The following is an 18,779-nucleotide window of genomic DNA, read 5'->3' as shown; positions in this document are numbered from 1 at the left end:
CCTGGTTGTTATTGCCCTTATAGCCATTTTACTGTCCGTAAAGAAATTCACACTCGACTTTGGCATCACACCACTTCACGCATTCCATGATCGCCCGAAACTCCGCCTGCAGAATCGTATAATGGTCAGACAGTCTAAGGGAGATCTCAGTTCTTGGGATCTCAATGTAAACCCCCAGGCCCACTTTGTCCTTTAGCTTTGATCCATACGTGTAACATGATCCTCCAGATGGCAATACTTGGGTTCCGTCAATCCATGACTGTGCCAATGGCAGCAGTGCCTCGCACTCAACTTCAAGGTTTATCTCAGATATCCTATCGGAAACCTCTTCCCTTCCTTCCAGATTTCCTATCGTCGGCTCTTTTATACCACGATGGTATGAGCAGCTCCCATCCTCAATCCATTCTCCCATCACCTTAAATCTCATAGCCGCAGTGGCTGCCTCATACTTAATCTGTATGTCAATGGGTCGGATATCTAGAATAGTCTCCAGTGCCCTAGTGAGCGTGGTCCTCATCGCTCCGCCTATGCCAAGACAACATGTTCTCGGAACCTGTTGTATGGTCCTTATGTTGCACTTTTTCTCCATAGCAGTCCACCAAACTACTGCGGTGTAAGTAAGTATTGGTCTAAACACGCTCCTATAGAGCCAGTGGACTCTTGTCCGATTCAGGCCCCATTTCGAGCCTACGGCCCGTCTACATAGTGCCCAACATCATCTCATCATCTAAGTACGCTCCTGAATGTGACACTTCCAATTCAGTTTCCTCTCCAAGATCACACCTAAGTATTTGACCTTGTCAGATATCGAAATAGTCTTATTGAGGAAACGTGGTGAGTCAAATTGGCCCACCTTCGTCTTCCTCGTTAACAGGCATATTTCTGTATTCACTGGGTTAAGATTGAGACACCTGAGTCTAGCTCAGTGGTAAATTGGCCTTAACCGTTCCATAATCTGATATAGCTCCCAAATAAACCTATCTTCCGATTATGCTCTTAAACCTCTACAGGGCGCAATTCTTATCCGATTAGGCTGAACATTTGCACAACGGCTCCTTCTATGACCTTAAACACATTTTGCATGAAATTTTCCAACAACTGTGCCAGGTATGGCCCAAATCGGTTCATTACCTGATATAGCTGCCATATAAACCGAGCTCGGATCCTTACTTCTTCAGCCGCTAGGGGGCGCAGTTATTACCCGATTAGGCTAAAATTTTGCATGAAGTGCTTTGTTTAGAATTTCAACAACTGTGGTAAGTATAGGCTAAATCGGTTCATAATGTAATAAAGCTCCCAGAACCTAAAGTGGAACTCCCTCTAACTGCTAGTGCGGGACACACACAGAAGGTGTTCTATAGTCTCTTCTTCTTCGCTCCGAGGACAGCTTATGCAAAAGTCGTTGCTGGCAACCTTCAGTCTGTCAGCATGCTTTCCGAATAGACAGTGACCTGTCATGACAGACACAATGACTGAGACGTCTGTTCTAGCCAATGGCAGTATAGCAGTCGCCTCTTCAAGTCTAGATAAGGCCATATATTGGGTTGCCTAAAAAGTAATTGCGGATTTTTTAAAAGAAAGTAAATGCATTTTTAATTAAACTTAGAATGAACTTTAATCTAATATATAGAATTGCCATTTTGTTCAATAACCTTTTGCCATCTTCCTGGCAAATTTAGTATTCCGCGCTCATAGAACTTCTGGCCTTTATCTGCAAAAAACTGAACCAAGTGCGATTTTATAGCCTCATCATTGCCGAAAGTTTTACCATTTAAGGAGTTCTGCAAAGATCGAAATAAATGGTAGTCTGATAGTGCAAGGTCAGGGCTATATGGTGGATGTAAACAAAATTTCGCGCACTTTTTTTCTAAAGCAAAAGAAACAAAAAGTAACAGCTGATAACTGACAGAAGAAAGAATGCAATTACAGAGTCACAAGCCGTTGAAAAAATTTGTCAACGCCGACTATATTACTACTTTATTACCGACAATTACTTTTTGGGCAACCCAATATTTGAGGACATCGCCAACACGTCTCTCCATCCAGGCTTGAAACGATGGGTCGCGAATTATCTGTGTGGTCGCCAGTCGTTTGTGGAATTTAGGGATAAGGAGTCGAAACACCGTAGAGTGAAACAGGGTGTTCCCCAAGGTGGGGTGATATCACCGGCACTGTTTAACCTCTACCTATCCTCCATTCCACCCCCTCCAGACGGCATAGAGATCGTACCATATGCGGACGATTGTACGATCATGGCATCAGGCCCCCCACCCATTGATGACATCTGCGATAGGTTGAACGTCTACCTCAACGAGCTTGCCTTATATTTCGCTGTAAGATATCTGAAGATATCCGCCACCAAATCTTCAGCCACGTTGTTCACTAAAAATACGCGTGAGGTGAATACTGAGCTGACTGTGATGGTCGATGGAGAAATGATTCCGACCATCAAGAAATCAGAAGATATCCGCCACCTAATCTTCAGCCACATTGTTCACTACAAATACGCGTGAGGTGAATACTGAGCTGACTGTGATGGTCGATGAAGAAATGATTCCGACCACCAAAGAGTGTCCAAAAATACTTGGCGTCACATTTGGCAGCTCTTACACATTCTCCCCACATGCCACAGCAATATGCGATAAATTCAAACTTGGGGTGCAGACAAAGAAACCTTGTTGACCACGTATAAAGCAATTGGCCGGCCTGTGGTAAGTTATGCAGCGCCAGTGTGGTCTTGTCAACTTTGTGACACGCAGTGAAATAATGTTCAGATCTTTCAGAATGCCGCCCTCCGAACTGCGACGGGCTGTCTCCTCAGACCACCTCCATCAGGAGACAAAGATCCTACCAGGGCGAAGACATAACTATATGCTGTCTAAGCAATACCTTTTGGGCTGTTTTCGCAGAAATCATCCAAATCATCATCTTGTGGATAGATATCCACCGCCCAGAAGCCTTAAGGTAGATCTACATGATCTAGAGCGTGAGGTTCAGCGCTACAAAAGAGAACCTCTAGATCAAGCGGCATATCAAGCGGGTCTAAACTAAATTCATGCAGACACGGGATCAGATGCGGTAATTGCCTACCGGGTGAATGTAGTCCTTCGAGAACGACCGCCTCACATTGCACCCGAAGAAATTGACCTCCCCCGGCAAACCAGGGTAGTTCTGGCTTAATTACGTTCCGGCAGATGTAGCCGCCTCAATTCCCACAGAGCTAGGATTGATGCCGACGTGCAAGATGTATGTCCCGATTGTAACCAGGGACCGCACGATACACGTCACTTGTTTAACTGCCCGCCAGACGCACTCGACTTAGAGCCAGATCCCTGTGGACGCACCCCATCTTAGTCGCAGAGTTCCTGGGTCTTGACACTCAACAGAATCAAGCAGACGAAAGACAGAACACAATAAACTGCTACAACAACATAGAATTCGATTGCGGTCCAAACCGGACCATATCTTGATATCGCTCTTATAGCAGAGCAAATCCTATCTTATATCCTTTTTTGCCTAAGAAGAGATGGCGGGAAAAGAACTCGACAAATGCCATCCATGTTGGAGGGTATATAAGATTCGGCCCGGCCGAACTTAGCACGCTTTTACTTGTTTTTCATTTAAAAGCCAATTAAATGATTTCCGCTTCATTGCCATTATCGGCTATGAATAATTTAAAATCTAAAAACTTTGGTTGAATGCCATATCTAGTTCTTCGATTGAAAACAAACTTTAAATGTCACAGCAAAAGTCACTTCCAAAAACATTAAAACTTTGTTACTACTTAAAATAATCAAATGTTGAAGAAAAGAAAAATATTTTTCCTGTTGTTAGCGCTGAGTCTTGCCGTCTTAACAAAGGTCAGTAGACATAGGCTTTTAATGCAAGCTAAAAATTCAGCCATTTAGTTTTTGTCACAAGGTTGGTATTTTGTACCAAAACATATTAGGGTTCCAACTCTCCAGCATATGGCCAACGCCCTTAGTGTATATCTAATGTTAATGATATTCTAAAGACAACAATAACTTTTTAACCCTCTATTTAGACCGCAAAACGACGCTTTAATGTCGTAATCAAGAATACCACCTGTCAAGTATTCAGTCCAGTGATGAAGCAATTCGATTGCGCCTTTAAAATGTTGAGCCCCAGTAATTACCTGATCGATACGAGTTTCATGTATGCACGCGAATTGAATGAAAATGCAGAATGGCAAGGCTTGATTTATTTCAGCCATTTAAAAGGCTCCAAGCCCATAAAATTTTTGGATATCAAGATGAATATCTGCAGTGCCTTATCAACTGCTATGACTGTGCCCATAGTCAAAATGATTATGGAGGAAACAAGAAAGACAAGCAATTTGCCCTACGAGTGTCCATTGAAGGCCGTAAGTTTGTAGGGTCTTACAATACCACTGAGTGCTACTTCATTGCTTTCTATTACAGAATTTCCTCTACAGCTATTCCAATTTCAGTATGAATGCAAAAATTTTACCCGCATATGCGCCATTAATAAAATTTAATTTTTCTCTAAACACTTTTGATAATCGAGTGCTGATTTCGAAATATGTGGTGGAAGGATCTACAGTTCAAATACCGTAAAAAGCTTGCAAATGAGTTTTAAACAGGGAATTTCAAAAAATAAATATATATACAAATCCCAAGAACAAAATATCGTTGAAATAAATGTTCCCCAAGTAAGTCTGGACCTACGCTATTAAATGGTATGTTTTATGTAAAGCCTAAGAATTAAAATTGGTCTTGTAATATTTAAATTGAAATCTAGGAAATACATGGAGCACATTTTAATGCTCCAACAAAACAAGTTTTGCCAACACATCTTCAAATGCTATTAAAAAGTTATCACTTTGTCAATGCAAATTCAAGATCATGCGTTTTGATTGACAGTTATACGAGGGATACTTTAAAAGTTTCCGAACTAAACAACACCAAATGTTGCCAGGTTCGATCGATCTGTACTAGCATAATCGTACTCAGATCGTTGTGACGTATGAGCATCATTCAGGCGGTTTCAGTGACTTTTGAAAAAAAATAATTTGGCAGAAAACAAGTAAAAAGGCATTAAGTTCGGCCGGACCGAACTTTGGATATCCATCACCTCGGTTATATATGTAAAGCAACTCTCATCATAATCCGGTGAAAAATGCATAATTTATGCCCACATAGAAGCTATATCGATATGATTGAAGAATGATATCGAAGGGCTTAACACAACTCACTTTCCCAAATTTCGGCGATATCGGATAATAAATGCGCCTTTTATAAGCTCAAAACCTTAAATCGAGAGATCGGTCTATATGGCAGCTATATCCAAATCTGACCCGATCTGGGCCAAATTGAAGAATGATATCGAAGGGCCTAACACAACTCACTTTCCCAAATTTCGGCGACATCGGACAATAAAAGCGCCTTTTATGCGCCCAAGACCTTAAATCGGGAAATCGATCTATATGACAGCTTTATCCAAATGGAAGAAGAAAGTCGAGGGGCCCAACATAACTCACTGTCCCAAATTTCGGCGACTTCGGACAATAAATGCAACTTTTATGGGCCCAAGACCTTAAATCGAGAGATCGGTCTATATGGCAGCTATACCCAAATCTGAACCGATCTGGCCCAAATTGAGCAAAGATGTCGATGGGCCCAACACAACTCACTGTCCCAAATTTCGGCGACATCGGACAATAAATTCACCTTTAATGGGCCACAGACCTTAAATCGGGAAATCGGTCTATATGGCAGCTATATTCAAATCTGGACCGATCTGGGGCAAATTGAAAAAGGATGTCGATAGCCGTAACACAACTCACTGTCCCAATTTTCAGCAAAATCGGATAATAAATGTGGCTTTTATGGGCCAAAGACCCTAAATCGGAGGATCGGTTTATATGGCAGCTATATTGAAATCTGAACCGATATAAGCCACAAGGAAGAAGAATGTCGAAGGGCCTAACGCAACTCACTGTCCCAAATGTAAGCAGAATTGGATAATAAATGTGGCTTTTACGGGCCTAAGACCCTTAATCGGCGAATCGGTCTATATGGGGCCTATATTCAAATCTGAACTAATCTAGGCCAAACTGTAGAAATATGTCGAAGAGCAAAACACAACAAATTTTCCCAAATTTCGGTGAAATCAGAAAATAAATGCGCCTTTTATCGGCCTAAGACTTTAAATGGAGAGATCGGTCTATATGGCAACTATATCCAAATCTTGACCGACTTAAGTGAAAAAGATTGTCGAAGGCCCTAACACAACCCACTGTCCCGAATTTCAGCAAAGTTGGATAATAAATGTGGCTTTTATGAGCCTAAGAACATAAATCGGCGGATCGGTCTATATTAGGGCTATATCAAGATATAGTCCGATATAGCCATCTTCGAACTTAACCTGCTTATGGACAAAAAAAGAAACTGTGCAAAGTTTTAGCTCAAGCCATCCTTTGGATCTGGTTAAGTATTGAGCAGTAGATGGACTTTCGAAGCTCCGTCCACCAGACCACAACACCATATAGCATTATAGGTCTGACAACCGCAGTATATACCCAATGCATTACACTCGGTCAAAATCACCAACTTTTGTCAATGGCTCTCTTGCAGGTGTATAGGGCAAGGGTGGCCTTTCTTGCCCTTTCCAAAATGTGGGATTTGAAGTTAAATTTCCTGTCCAGCAAAACACCCAGGTCATTTTGCGCTTTCTGTACATCGAACATACTCTCCACCCAAGGAGACAGGTTCCACTGTAGCCAACTTGTATCTCCTGCTGAAAAGAACTACTTCTGTCTTGCACGGATTTATACCCAGACCACTTTCGGTAGCCCACCTTGCTGTTGCAAGTAGAGCTTCCTGAATTATATCTCTTAGAGTACTGGCAAACCTTCCCCTAATCGCAATTGCCACGTCATCAGCATAAGCAACCACTTTTACACGTTTTTCTTCCAAAGGCAATAATATATTGTTAATGGCTATATTCTTAAGTAGAAGAGACAGTACACCTCCTTGGGGTGTTCCTCTGCTGACCCATTTTTTTAGATCAACAGATCCCAGGCTGCCGTAATGCATCTTTTAGTAAGTACGTTATTTATAAACTTTCTTACGGTAGAGTTGGTGCCTAGAAACTCCAACTCCTTCATGATTGACGTCGGTTTTACATTATTGAAAGCACCTTCAATGTCAAGAAATTCTAACATTGTATATTCCTTGACAGCGAGAGAACCCTCTACTTAGCCGACTAGGTCGTGAAGGGCCGTTTCTGTGATTTTGCCTTTGCTATATGCATGCTGCTGCCGCTACAGGCGATCTTCAGGGATGTTTGCCCTAAGATATGTTTTTATAAACCTCTCAAAATTCCTCAACATTAAGGATGATAGACTTCTTCGTGTCCCTCCATCCCACAGTTATATATGACATTCTGATACAAGCAGAGTATATCTCCCTAAGCCGGGGAACCAGCCTATCACACACAGCTTGTAATTCAACCGGTGATACATCATCATGGCCTGGCGACTTAAAGGAGTCGAAACTTCTTATCGCCTAAAGGATTTTCGACTCAGACACAATTTCCTTAGTGGCCTCCGACGAATGCATATCAGTAACTACCTCTTCTGGCGCCACGTTGTCCGTTGGAGAATTTCCCGGAAAATGTGTATCAACGAGTAGTTCTAGTGTTTCCCCTCTAAACATTGTCCATACATTCTCTGACTTCTGGATATACCCCACCGTAATTGATCTTAAGAACAGAATCTTCCTTAGCCTAGAGGCCTCAGATGTATCCTCCACGGAACTGCAGCATACTAACCAGGATTCTTTCTGAGCCTTTCTCAGCTCGCCATTATATTTTCTTAGCTCAGCCTTATGGATGTCCCAATTGTGTGGTGCTGTTGTGGCTTTTACTCTGTTGAAGAGTTTTCTGCAGTCCCTCCTTAGACCAACCATCTCTGGGGTCCACAATGGCGGGTCCAGAAAACCAGTATGGAAACACAAAAGCCGGGCTGAGCCGACTATATAATACAATACACCTACCCTACAATTATAAATTCGGGCAATATATATATATGTACTAGCCGAATTGGGCCTGCTCCGCTGCGCCTTCTTTAACTCTCTAATATCTTTTTAGGGTGTGTCCCCACCCTTCGCTCTGAATGTGGATATCGAATTCGTGCCATTGTAGCCACCGTAGCGCAGAGGTTAGCATGCCGGCTATAACGCTGAATGCCTGGGTTCGAATCCAGACGAAACCACAGAAAAATTTTCAGCTCTGGTTTTCCCCTCCTAATTCTGGCAACATTTGTGAGGTACTATGCCATGTAAAACTTCGCTACAAAGAGGTGTCGCACTGCGGCACGCCGTTAGGAGCCGGCTATAAAAAGGAGACCTCTTATCATTGAGCTTAAACTAAAATCGGACTGCACTCATTGATATTTAAGAAGTTTGCCCCTGTCCTTAGTGGAATATTCATGGGCAAAATTTGCATTTGTATTTGCCAATGTAGCCTATGACGCTGAACGCGTTCTAATCCTGGCAAAGCGGTGGTTATCCCCTCTTAATGCTGCCGACAGTTGAGAGGTACAATGCCATGCATGTCATTTAAAAAGTTTTCCCCAAAAAAGTGTCGCACTGCGGGACGCCGGTCGGACTCGGCTATAAAAAAAGGACCCTTATCATTGAGTTTAATCTTGATTCGGAAAGCACACACAAAGTTTGCCCATGCTCGGTTCTTGGTGTTTTAAAAATTAGGGTAGTGAGATGGCATCTCAGACATTTCGACTTAAATTTGGATATCAAATTCGTGTTGCACTTCCAAATCCCTTTAATTTGAGCACCATATTGCCATGGTCGGTAAATATAAACCGTTTGGAGGGTGGTTTAGGGCTGGTGCGGCCATCGGCACTTTGCACTGAAAATAGATATCAAATCGTTCTTTATTCCCAAATACCGTTGATTGGAGCTCCATATTGCAAAATGAAGTTAAGGGGGTGCTTTAGGGCGTACCCCAAAACACTTGGCTCCAAAATTGGATATCAAATTCGTTTTCTACTCTCAAGCCCGCTGGATACTTGGACTCAAATTTAAATACCATATTCGTTTTCTGGTCTCCAATACCTTTCATTTGATACCCTTACTGTGCTCATAGGACCTCGGATATGGGGGGCGTTTTTGGGGTAAGGGGGAGGGTCCGCCTCCATCCGATATCAAAAAATTATATAGCCTATATTTCCTTGCAGACCAACCTACACAATCTATGAAAAATTTAAAAGAATCGGTTCAGCCAAGTCTCATATAGTCATAATGGGTCTAATAGCGTTTTTGAGGGTTGGCGTGACCCCCATACTTTGATCTGATTTTGTATGCCAGATACGAAATCTACGCCCGAATACCTTTCATTTGGGTCCCATATTGACATGAACGTCCAATATGTCTGTTTGGGGGAGCAACTCAAGCAACTTTTTGTAGCGAAGTATCATATTCGTATTCTACTCTCCAATACCTTTCATTTGATACCTATATTGTCCCTATCGCTTCACTTTTGATTATGGGTGGTGTTTTTTGGCATAAGGGGGAGAGTTTGTCCCCCTTCCGATACCAAAAAATTATATAGCCTATCTTTCCTTCCAGACCAATCTACACAATATGTGAATATTTCGAGAAAATCGTTTCTGCCGTTTTTAAGTCTATACGGAACAAACATATATCCGTCATTGGCTAATGTCCTCATTTAGGCACATTACTTCCGAATACCGTTCATTTGTGTCCCATATTGTCATGATCGTCAAATAAAACTATTTTAAGGGGTTTTTGGGGTTGGGGCGGCCCACCAGGTACTTGGACCCAATTTTTATTATGAACTTCTTACTCTACTCTTGAATACCTTTCTTTTGAATCCCATATTGTCCCGATCGCTCCGCTTTTATTTTTGGGTAGTACCTTTGCGGTAAGGGGGAGGGTCCGTCCCCCTTCCGATATCAAAAAATTATATAGCTTATGTTTCCTAACAGAACATACGTGTAAAATTTCAGCAAAATCGGACAAAAATTGCGGCTTGTAAGGGCTCAAGAATTCAAATAGGGAAATCGGTTTAAATGGGAGCTATATCAGGTTCTTGACCGATTCGGACCGTAGTTTGCTCAGCTGTTGGAAGTCATAACAGAACAATGTGCAAAATTTAAGCCAAATCGGAGAAAAGCAGCTAGCTTTACGCGTTCTACCGCTATCGTGATTTCGACAGACGGACGGACGGACGGCTAGATCGACTCAAATTGTCGAGACCATCAAGAATATATATCCAATGGAGTCTTATGGGGTTCTAGATAAATATTTCGAGGTGTTACAAACAGAATGACTACATTGGTACACCCCCATCCTATGGTGGTGGGTATAAAAATAGAATAATTATCATATCCTTGGAGGTGCGAATCCAAAGTTCGGCATGGCCGAACTTAATACATTTTTATACCCTCCACCATAGGATGGGGGTAAGTGTACCCCCGTCATTCGCCATTCTGTTTGTAACTCATCAAAATATTCGCCTAAGACCCCATAAGACCTCATTGGTTATATATTATTGATCGTCTTGACATTTTAAGTCCATCTAGCTGTCCGTCCATCTGTCCGTCCGTCCGCCCGTCTGTCCGTCCGCCTGTCTGTCGAAAGCACGCTAACCTTCGAAGGAGTAAAGCTAACCGCTTGAAATTTTGCACAAATACTTTTTATTAGTGTAGGTTGGTATGGATTGTAAATGAACCAAATCGGTCCATGTTTTGATATTGCTGTCATATAAACCGATCTTGGGTCTTAACTTCTTAAGCCTCTAGAGAGCGCAATTCTTAACCGATTTGGATAAAATTTTGCATAAGGTGTTTCCAACAACTGTGCCAATTATGGTTCAAATCGGTGCATAACCTGATATAGCTGTCATATAAACCGATCTGGGATCTTGACTTCTTGAGTCTCTAGAGGGCGCAATTCTTATCCGATTGGAATGAAATTTTGCACGACGTGTTTTGTTATGATATCCAGGTCGGTGTAGGTCGATTGGGATTGTAAATGAACCAAATTGGTCCATGTTTTGATATAGCTGCATATAAACCGATCTTCTTGAGCCTCTAGAGGGCGCAATTCTTATCCGATTGGGCTGAATTGTTGCACGAAGTATTTTGTTATGATATCCAACAACTGTGCCAAGTATGGTTCAAATCGGTCCATAACCTCATATAGCTGTCATATAAACCCATCTGGGATTTTGACTTCTTGAGCCTCTAGAGGGCGCAATTCTTATCCGATTTGAATGCATTTTTGCATGACGTATTTTATTCTTACTCTCAACAACTGTGTCAATTAAGGTTCAAATCGGTTCATAACCTGATACAGCTGCCATATAAACCAATCTGGGATCTTGACTTCTTGAGCCTCTATAGGGCGCAATTCTTAACCGATTTGAATGAGTTTTTGCATGACGTATTTTATTCTTACTTTCAACAACTGTGTCGAATAAGGTTCAAATCGGTTCATAACCTGATATAGCAGCCATATAAACCGATCTGGGATCTTGACTTCTTGAGCCTCTAGAGGGCGAAATTCTCATCCGATTTGGCTGAAATTTTGCATAACGTGTTTTGTTTTGATTTTCAACAACTGTGCCAATTATGGTTCAAATCCGTCCATAACCTGATATAGCTGTCATATAAATCGATCTTGGGTCTTGACTTCTTAAGCCTCTAAAGGGCGCAATTCTTATCCGATTTGAATGAATTTTTGCACGAAGTATTTTGTTATGATTTCCAACAACTGTGCCAAATCGGTGCATAACCTGATATAGCTGCCATATAAACCAATCTGGGATCTTGACTTCTTGAGCCTCTAGATTTACCTGAAATTTTATACGACCGATCCTCTCATGATCATCAACATACGTATTTATTATAGTCTGAATCGGTCTATAGCCCGATACAGCTCACATATAAATCGATCTCTCTATTTGAATTCTTGAGCCCCTCAAAGGGCGCAATTATTATTCGAATTGTGTGACATTTTACACAGGTCTCCAACATATAATCCAAACCGGACCATATCTTAATATCGCTCTAATAGCAGAGCAAATCTTTTCTTATATCCTTTTTTGCCTAAGAAGAGATGCCGGGAAAAGAACTCGACAAATGCGATCCATGGTGGAGGGTATAAAAGATTCGGCCTGGCCGAACTTAGCACGCTTTTACTTGTTCTATATAAGAAGATTTGGTGCTTAGAAAATCTCATTTGATAGAAATTTTGTAGGTTTTTAGCAAAACCAATGGTGGTAGCTTCTTAAGATTCCACGTGGCCAAACTTAGCTAGATTTTACTTGTTTTGATTAATTTATTGACTTAAGTAAGATCAAGGTTGGTTGGATCAATTTTGATTCCAAGTCATATTTTTTGGCCTCATTAATAAACTATTATTTTTTCCATTGTTGATGAATTCATGGTTGAATTGTAAAACCACTTTAGAGTTTTTAAAAATACTTTATAAATATTTGTTTTTGTTCATAGTTTTAAAAGTTAACGAGTGCAACGAGTGATTAATAGAATATTTTTGTGTTACTTATGCATGAACTCGTAATGGAAAAATAATTAAGACCTACTAAACGATACACCGTACAAAAAAAGAAAATAATTAAAATCATTTTTTTTAGAATTTTTTAACCCGGATTTTGAAAAATGTTGATGTACATAAGAACGAGTACAAAATACAAATGCAAAATTAGAAATAAATTGTTTTTCCTGAAAATCGCCAAATACAATAAATATGTTTCTGTTCAATAGGCCCTTTTTGTACAAATGTATTAAAATCAATCTTTCTGGCTCTAATTCAAAGGCTTTCAATTTCAAGACACTGTGCTACAATGTTTATTAATAGCTTTGACTGTGGTTTCAATTTCATCCATTAGGGTTTGAACAATAACAAATTTATTAACTTTAAACAACCTTTTAAGTACCCAGTTTGAGTTAATGAGAGTAGAAACACACTTGTTGTAGTTAAACAGCCAATCAATATTGAAACAAATATATTTTAAAAGGGTTTCTTCTTCAAAATGTTGTTGAAAATTGTTGTCTTTCATTTGCTGATATTGCCAAATCTCATATCTGTAATACAGGTATCTTCTTCAACAACTCACTTAAGTCCCCGTAATAAAAAGTTTAACGATCACCTCCAATTTAGACCGCCAAACGTCGTTTGGATATCGTCCTTAACAGTGCCAGCTGCCAACCAACTCACCCCGTGTCTACACAATATGACTGCGATCTAAAAAAGTTGAGCGCCGGCAATTATGCATTGGATATGAGTCTCATGTTTAGCAAAGATTTGAATACAAATAGTGAATGGCAGACTGTCATTTATTTCAATCACGCCCAGTTGAAAACTGGTGGTTGGATGAAGTTCATGGACTTCAAAATGAATATATGCAACTTTTTTACCACTGCCAAGAGTGTGCCGCTGATTAAAGCAATTGTGGGTGAAATGCGAAAGTCAAGCAATTTGCCCTACCAATGCCCATTGAAAGGCGTAAGTTTTTGGCAAAAAATACTTTAGCTATTTTCTAATTGAAGTGCTTCTCAATTTTCAGAATTTTTTGTATACCTTATCCAACTTTAGCATCAACTCTAAGTTTCTACCCTCATACACTCCATTGGTAAAATTCAATTTTTCCTTCAATACCTATGACAATCAAAAACTGATCTCACAATTGTTCTTGGAGGGGTCTACAACTCTGAGATCGTAAATGAAGCCAGTTCACATTTAACTTTTAAATAATGGCTAATATTTATTTTTTTTACTGATGAGTAAATAAAATAAAAAAAAACAATACAATGGAGATATCACCATTGTGGTTCAAGATTAATAAGACTTTGTTTTTAATAAAAACAAGTAAAAAGGCATTAAGTTCGGCCGGGCCGAACTTTGGATACCCACCACCTCGGGTATATATGTAAACCACCTTTCCTCAAAATCCGGGGAAAATTGCGTACCTTATGTCCCATAGCAGTTATAACGAAATATGTTCCGATTTGGGCCAAATACTAAAAAAAGCAAGTCATTGTTCAATTTTGCAGAACAAAATATTGGTCTTTTTGGTAGCCATATCCAAAATAGACTGATCTGAACCATATACAATATGGATGTCGAAAAGCCTAACATAAATCACTGTGTCAAATTTCAGTGAAATCGGATTATAAATGCGCCTTTTATGGGGCCAAGACTTTAAAACATGATATAGGTCTAAATGGCAGCTATATCCAAATCTGGACCGATTTGGGCCAAGTTGCAGAAAAATGTAGAAGAAACTAACACAACTCACTGTCTCAAATTTCAACGACATCGGACAATAAATGCGCCTTTAAAGGGCCCAAAACCTTAAATCGAGAAATCGGTCTATATGGCAGCTATATTCAAATCTGAACCGATCTGAACCAAATAAAAGAAGGACGTCGAAGATCATAACTGGACTCACTGTCTGAAATTTCAGCGAAATCGAACAATAAATGCGCCTTGTATGGGCCCAAAACTTTAAATCGAGATACCGGTCTATATGGCAGCTATATTCAAATCTGGACCGATCTGGGACAAATTGAAGAAGGGCGTCGAAGAGCCTAACGCAATTCACTGTCCCAAATTTCAGCAAAATCGGATAATAAATGTGGCTTTTACGGACCTAAGACCCCAAATCGGAGGATCGGTTTATAGGGCAGCTATATCCAAATCTGGACCGATCTAGGCCAGATAAACGATAGATATCGAAGGATATAACACAACTCACTATCCCAAATTTGAGCAAAATCGGATAATAAATGTGGCTTTAATGGTCCCAAAACTTTAAATCGATAGATCGGTCTATATAGCAGCTTTAACCAAATCTGGACCGATCTTGGCCAAAGGAACGAAGGATGTTGAGGGGCATAACACAACTCACTGTCCCAAATTTCAGCAAAATCGGATAATAAATATGGCTTTTATGGGCCTAAGACCCTAAATCGGAGGATCGGTCTATATGGCAGCTATATCCAAATGTGGACCGATCAAGGCCAAATTAAAGAATGATGTCGAATGGCCTAACACAACTCACTGTCCCAAATTTTAGCAAAATCGGATAATAAATGTGGCTTTTATGGGCCAAAAACCTTAAATCGAGAGATCGGTCTATATGGTAGCTATATTCAAATCTGAACCGATCTGTGCAATGTTGCAGAAGTATGTCAAGAGGCTTAACTTAACTCGGTGACCCAAGTTTCAGCGACATCGGATAATAAATGTGGCTTTTATAGGCATAAGACCTTTTATCGGAGGATCAGTCTATGTGGCAGCTATATTCAAATCTCTACTGATCTAGGCCAAAAGAACGAAGGATGTCGAAGGACCTAACGCAACTCACTGTCCAAAATTTCAGCAAAATCGGATAATTAATATGGCTTTTATGGGCCTAAGACCCTAATCTGGACCGATCAGGGCCATATTGAAGAAAGATATTGAAGGGCCTAAGACAACTCACTATCCCAAATTTGAGCAAAATCGGATAATAAATAGGGCTTTAATGGTCCCAAAACTTTAAATCGAGAGATCGGTGTATATGGCAGCTATACTCAAATCTGGACCGATCTAGACCAAGAGAACGAAGGATGTCGAAGGGCCTAGGACAATTCACTGTCCTAAATTTCAGCAAAATCGGTTAATAAATGTGGCTTTTATGGGTCCAAGACCCTAAATGGAAGGATCGGTCTATATGGCAGCTTTATCCAAATCTGGACCGATATAGGCCAAATTAACTAAGGATGTCGAAGGGCCTAACACAACTCACTGTCTCAAATTTGAACAAAATCGAATAATAAATGTGGCTTTTACGGGCCTAAGACCTTAAATCGAGAGATCGGTCTATATGGCAGCTATATTCAAATCTGGAGCGATCTGGGCCAATTTGAAGAAAGGCGTCGAAGAGCCTAACTCAACTCACTATGCCAAATTTCAGCGGCATCGGACAATAAATGCGTCTTTTATGGGCCCAAAACCTTTAATCGAGATATCGGTCCATATGGCAGCTATATTCAAATCTGAACCGATCTGGGCCAAATTGAAGAAGGGCGTCGAAGAGCCTAACACAACTCACCGTCCCAAATTTCAGCGACCGATCGAGAGATCGTCTATATGGCAACTATATCCAATCCTGAACGGATCAGGTCCAAATTAAAGAAATATATTTAAGGGCATAAGAAAACTCAATGTCCCAAATTTCAACAAAATCGGACAATAAATGCGCCTTTTATGGGCTCAAAACCTTAAATCGAGAGATCGGTCTATATTCAAATCTGGACCGATCTGGGCCAAACAGAAGAAGGACGCCGAAAAGCCTAACACAACTCACTGTCTCAAATTTCAGCAAAATCGGATAATAAACGCGCTTTTATGGGCCTAATAACCTAAATCGGAGGATCGGTCCATATGGCAGCTATATCCAAATCTGAACCGATCAGAGCCAAATTAAAGAAAGATGTTGAAGGGCCTAAGGGAACTCACTGTCGCAAATTTCAGCAAAATCGGATAATAAATGCGGCTTTTATGGGCCTAAGAACCTAAATCGGAGGATCGGTCTATATGGCAGCTATATCCAAATCTGAACCGATCAGGGCCAAATTAAAAAAAAGATGTTGAAGGGCCTAAGGGAACTCACTGTCGCAAATTTCAACAAAATCGGATAATAAATTTGGCTTTTATGGGCCTAAGACCCTAAATCGGAGGATCGGTCTATATGGCAGCTATATCCAAACCTGGACCGATCTAGGCCAAAAGAACGAAGCGAATCGGAGGGCCTAACACAACTCACTGTCCCAAATTTCAGCAAAATCCGATAATAAACATGGCTTTTGTGGGCCTAAGACCCTATATCGGAGGATCAGTCTATATGGCAGCTATATCCAAATCTGAACCGATATAGGCCAAATTAACGAAGGATATCGAAAGGCCAAACACAACTCACTGTCCCATATTTCAGCAAAATTGGATAATAAATGTGGCTTTTATGGGCCTAAGACACTAAATCGGAGGATCGGTCTATATGGCAGCTATATCCAAATCTGGACCGATCTGGGCCAAAAGAACGAAGGATGTCGAATAGCCTCACACAACTCACTGTCCCAAATTTCAGCAAAATTGGATAATAAATGTGGCTTTTATGGGCCTAAGACCCTAAATCGGAGGATCGGTCTATATGGCAGCTATATCCAAATCTGAACCGATATAGGCCAAATTAACGAAGGATATCGAAAGGCCTAACACAACTCACTGTCCCAAATTTCAGCAAAATTGGATAATAAATGTGGCTTTTATGGGCCTAAGACACTAAATCGGAGGATCGGTCTATATGGCAGCTATATCCAAATCTGAACCGATCAGGGCCAAATTAAAAAAAGATGTTGAAGGGCCTAAGGGAACTCACTGTCGCAAATTTCAACAAAATCGGATAATAAATTTGGCTTTTATGGGCCTAAGATCCTAAATCGGAGGATCGGTCTATATGGCAGCTATATCCAAATCTGGACCGATCTAGGCCAAAAGAACGAAGCGAATCGGAGGGCCTAACACAACTCACTGTCCCAAATTTCAGCAAAATTGGATAATAAATGTGGCTTTTATGGGCCTAAGACACTAAATCGGAGGATCGGTCTATATGGCAGCTATATCCAAATCTGGACCGATCTGGGCCAAAAGAACGAAGGATGTCGAATAGCCTCACACAACTCACTATCCCAAATTTCAGCAAAATCGGACAATAAATGTGGCTTTTATGGGCCCAAGACCCTTAATCGGCCGATCGGTCTATATGGGGGCTATATCAAGATATAGTTCGATATAGCCCATCTTCGAACTTAAGCTACTTATGGGCAAAAAAAAAGAATCTGTGCAAAGTTTCAGCTCAATATCTCTATTTTTAAAGACCGTATCGTGATTTCAACAGACAGACGGACGGACATGTCTAGATGGTCTTAGATTTTTACGCTGATCAAAGAATTGCATTCTTTCTTCTGTCAGTTATCAGCTGTTACTTTTAGCTTGCTTTAGAAAAAAAGTGTAAAAAAAGTATATTTGATTAAAGTTCATTCTAAGTTTTATTAAAAATGCATTTAGTTTCTTTTAAAAAATCCGCAATTACTTTTTGGGCAACCCAATACTTTATAGGGTCGGAAATGGATATTTCGATTGCAAACGGAATAACCAAATGAATATACCCCCCTATCTTACGGTGGTGGGTATAAAAAGTGACTTGAAATTGGTTAGGCCACATGCGTTCGACAAGCGTTTTTGTACCCACTACCATATGATGGGATATCCTAAGTGGTCCTTCAAATTGAAGTCTTAAGTTGCTAAAGCCCTTACCCTAAAAGTCCCACCCAAAAATAAAAGTGCACCGATCGCGGCAATATGAGACTCAAATCAAAGGTATTCCGAAGTAGAATACAAATTTAATATCAAAATTTGGCTCGAAGTACCTAGGGGGCTGCCCCGACCCCAAAATCCCTTCAAATAGGCATATTAGACGATAATGACAATATGGGACTCGAATGAAAAGTATTCGGGAGTAAATTACGAATATGGTCAGGAAGGAGGAATAGGCTATGTATTTTGTTGATATTGGAAGGGGGCGAACCCTCCCCTCTAACCCCAAAAACTCCACCCAAAATAAAAGTAGAAAATCAAAACGAGGCACGTTATGCAAAATTTCAGCGAAATCGGATAGGATTT

At 40.5% G+C, this 18,779-nt stretch overlaps 2 protein-coding genes across 3 annotated transcripts; both read left to right on the top strand.

Moving 5' to 3' along the window:
* Window positions 1–3,753: 3,753 nt before the first annotated feature.
* Window positions 3,754–4,781, top strand: LOC106089768 (uncharacterized). Of its 2 annotated transcripts, none has more exons than XM_013255746.2 (3): window positions 3,754–3,860; window positions 4,046–4,384; window positions 4,457–4,781. In XM_013255746.2, exons 1-3 carry the CDS (start codon window positions 3,798–3,800, stop codon window positions 4,517–4,519), a joined length of 465 nt encoding a protein of 154 aa, XP_013111200.2. In that variant the 5' UTR covers window positions 3,754–3,797; the 3' UTR covers window positions 4,520–4,781. The 2 variants fall into 2 exon arrangements, with proteins under 2 accessions (XP_013111200.2, XP_013111199.2); XM_013255745.2 differs by having other exon boundaries at window positions 4,443–4,781.
* Window positions 4,782–13,019: 8,238 nt separating this feature from the next.
* Window positions 13,020–13,773, top strand: LOC106089766 (uncharacterized). Its single transcript, XM_013255742.2, has 3 exons — window positions 13,020–13,146; window positions 13,212–13,556; window positions 13,618–13,773. Exons 1-3 carry the CDS (start codon window positions 13,084–13,086, stop codon window positions 13,771–13,773), a joined length of 564 nt encoding a protein of 187 aa, XP_013111196.2. The 5' UTR covers window positions 13,020–13,083.
* The last annotated feature ends 5,006 nt before the right edge of the window (window positions 13,774–18,779 follow it).

This window comes from Stomoxys calcitrans, chromosome 5, assembly GCF_963082655.1.
Source record: "Stomoxys calcitrans chromosome 5, idStoCalc2.1, whole genome shotgun sequence".
In the NCBI taxonomy this organism is placed as follows: domain Eukaryota; kingdom Metazoa; phylum Arthropoda; class Insecta; order Diptera; family Muscidae; genus Stomoxys; species Stomoxys calcitrans.
Note: the sequence above shows the minus strand (reverse complement) of the source record. Positions and strands in the feature narration are given on the sequence as shown.

Excerpts from the sequence above, each read along its gene's own strand:
- LOC106089768 (XM_013255745.2), top strand. The coding sequence starts at position 3,798 with ATGTTGAAGAAAAGAAAAATATTTTTCCTGTTGTTAGCGCTGAGTCTT. Across the intron at positions 3,861-4,045 it reads GTCTTGCCGTCTTAACAAAG|ACCGCAAAACGACGCTTTAA; the intron begins GTCAGTAGACAT and ends CCCTCTATTTAG. Across the intron at positions 4,385-4,442 it reads ACGAGTGTCCATTGAAGGCC|AATTTCCTCTACAGCTATTC; the intron begins GTAAGTTTGTAG and ends TTTCTATTACAG.
- LOC106089766 (XM_013255742.2), top strand. The coding sequence starts at position 13,084 with ATGTTGTTGAAAATTGTTGTCTTTCATTTGCTGATATTGCCAAATCTC. Across the intron at positions 13,147-13,211 it reads ATCTCATATCTGTAATACAG|ACCGCCAAACGTCGTTTGGA; the intron begins GTATCTTCTTCA and ends CCTCCAATTTAG. Across the intron at positions 13,557-13,617 it reads ACCAATGCCCATTGAAAGGC|AATTTTTTGTATACCTTATC; the intron begins GTAAGTTTTTGG and ends CTCAATTTTCAG.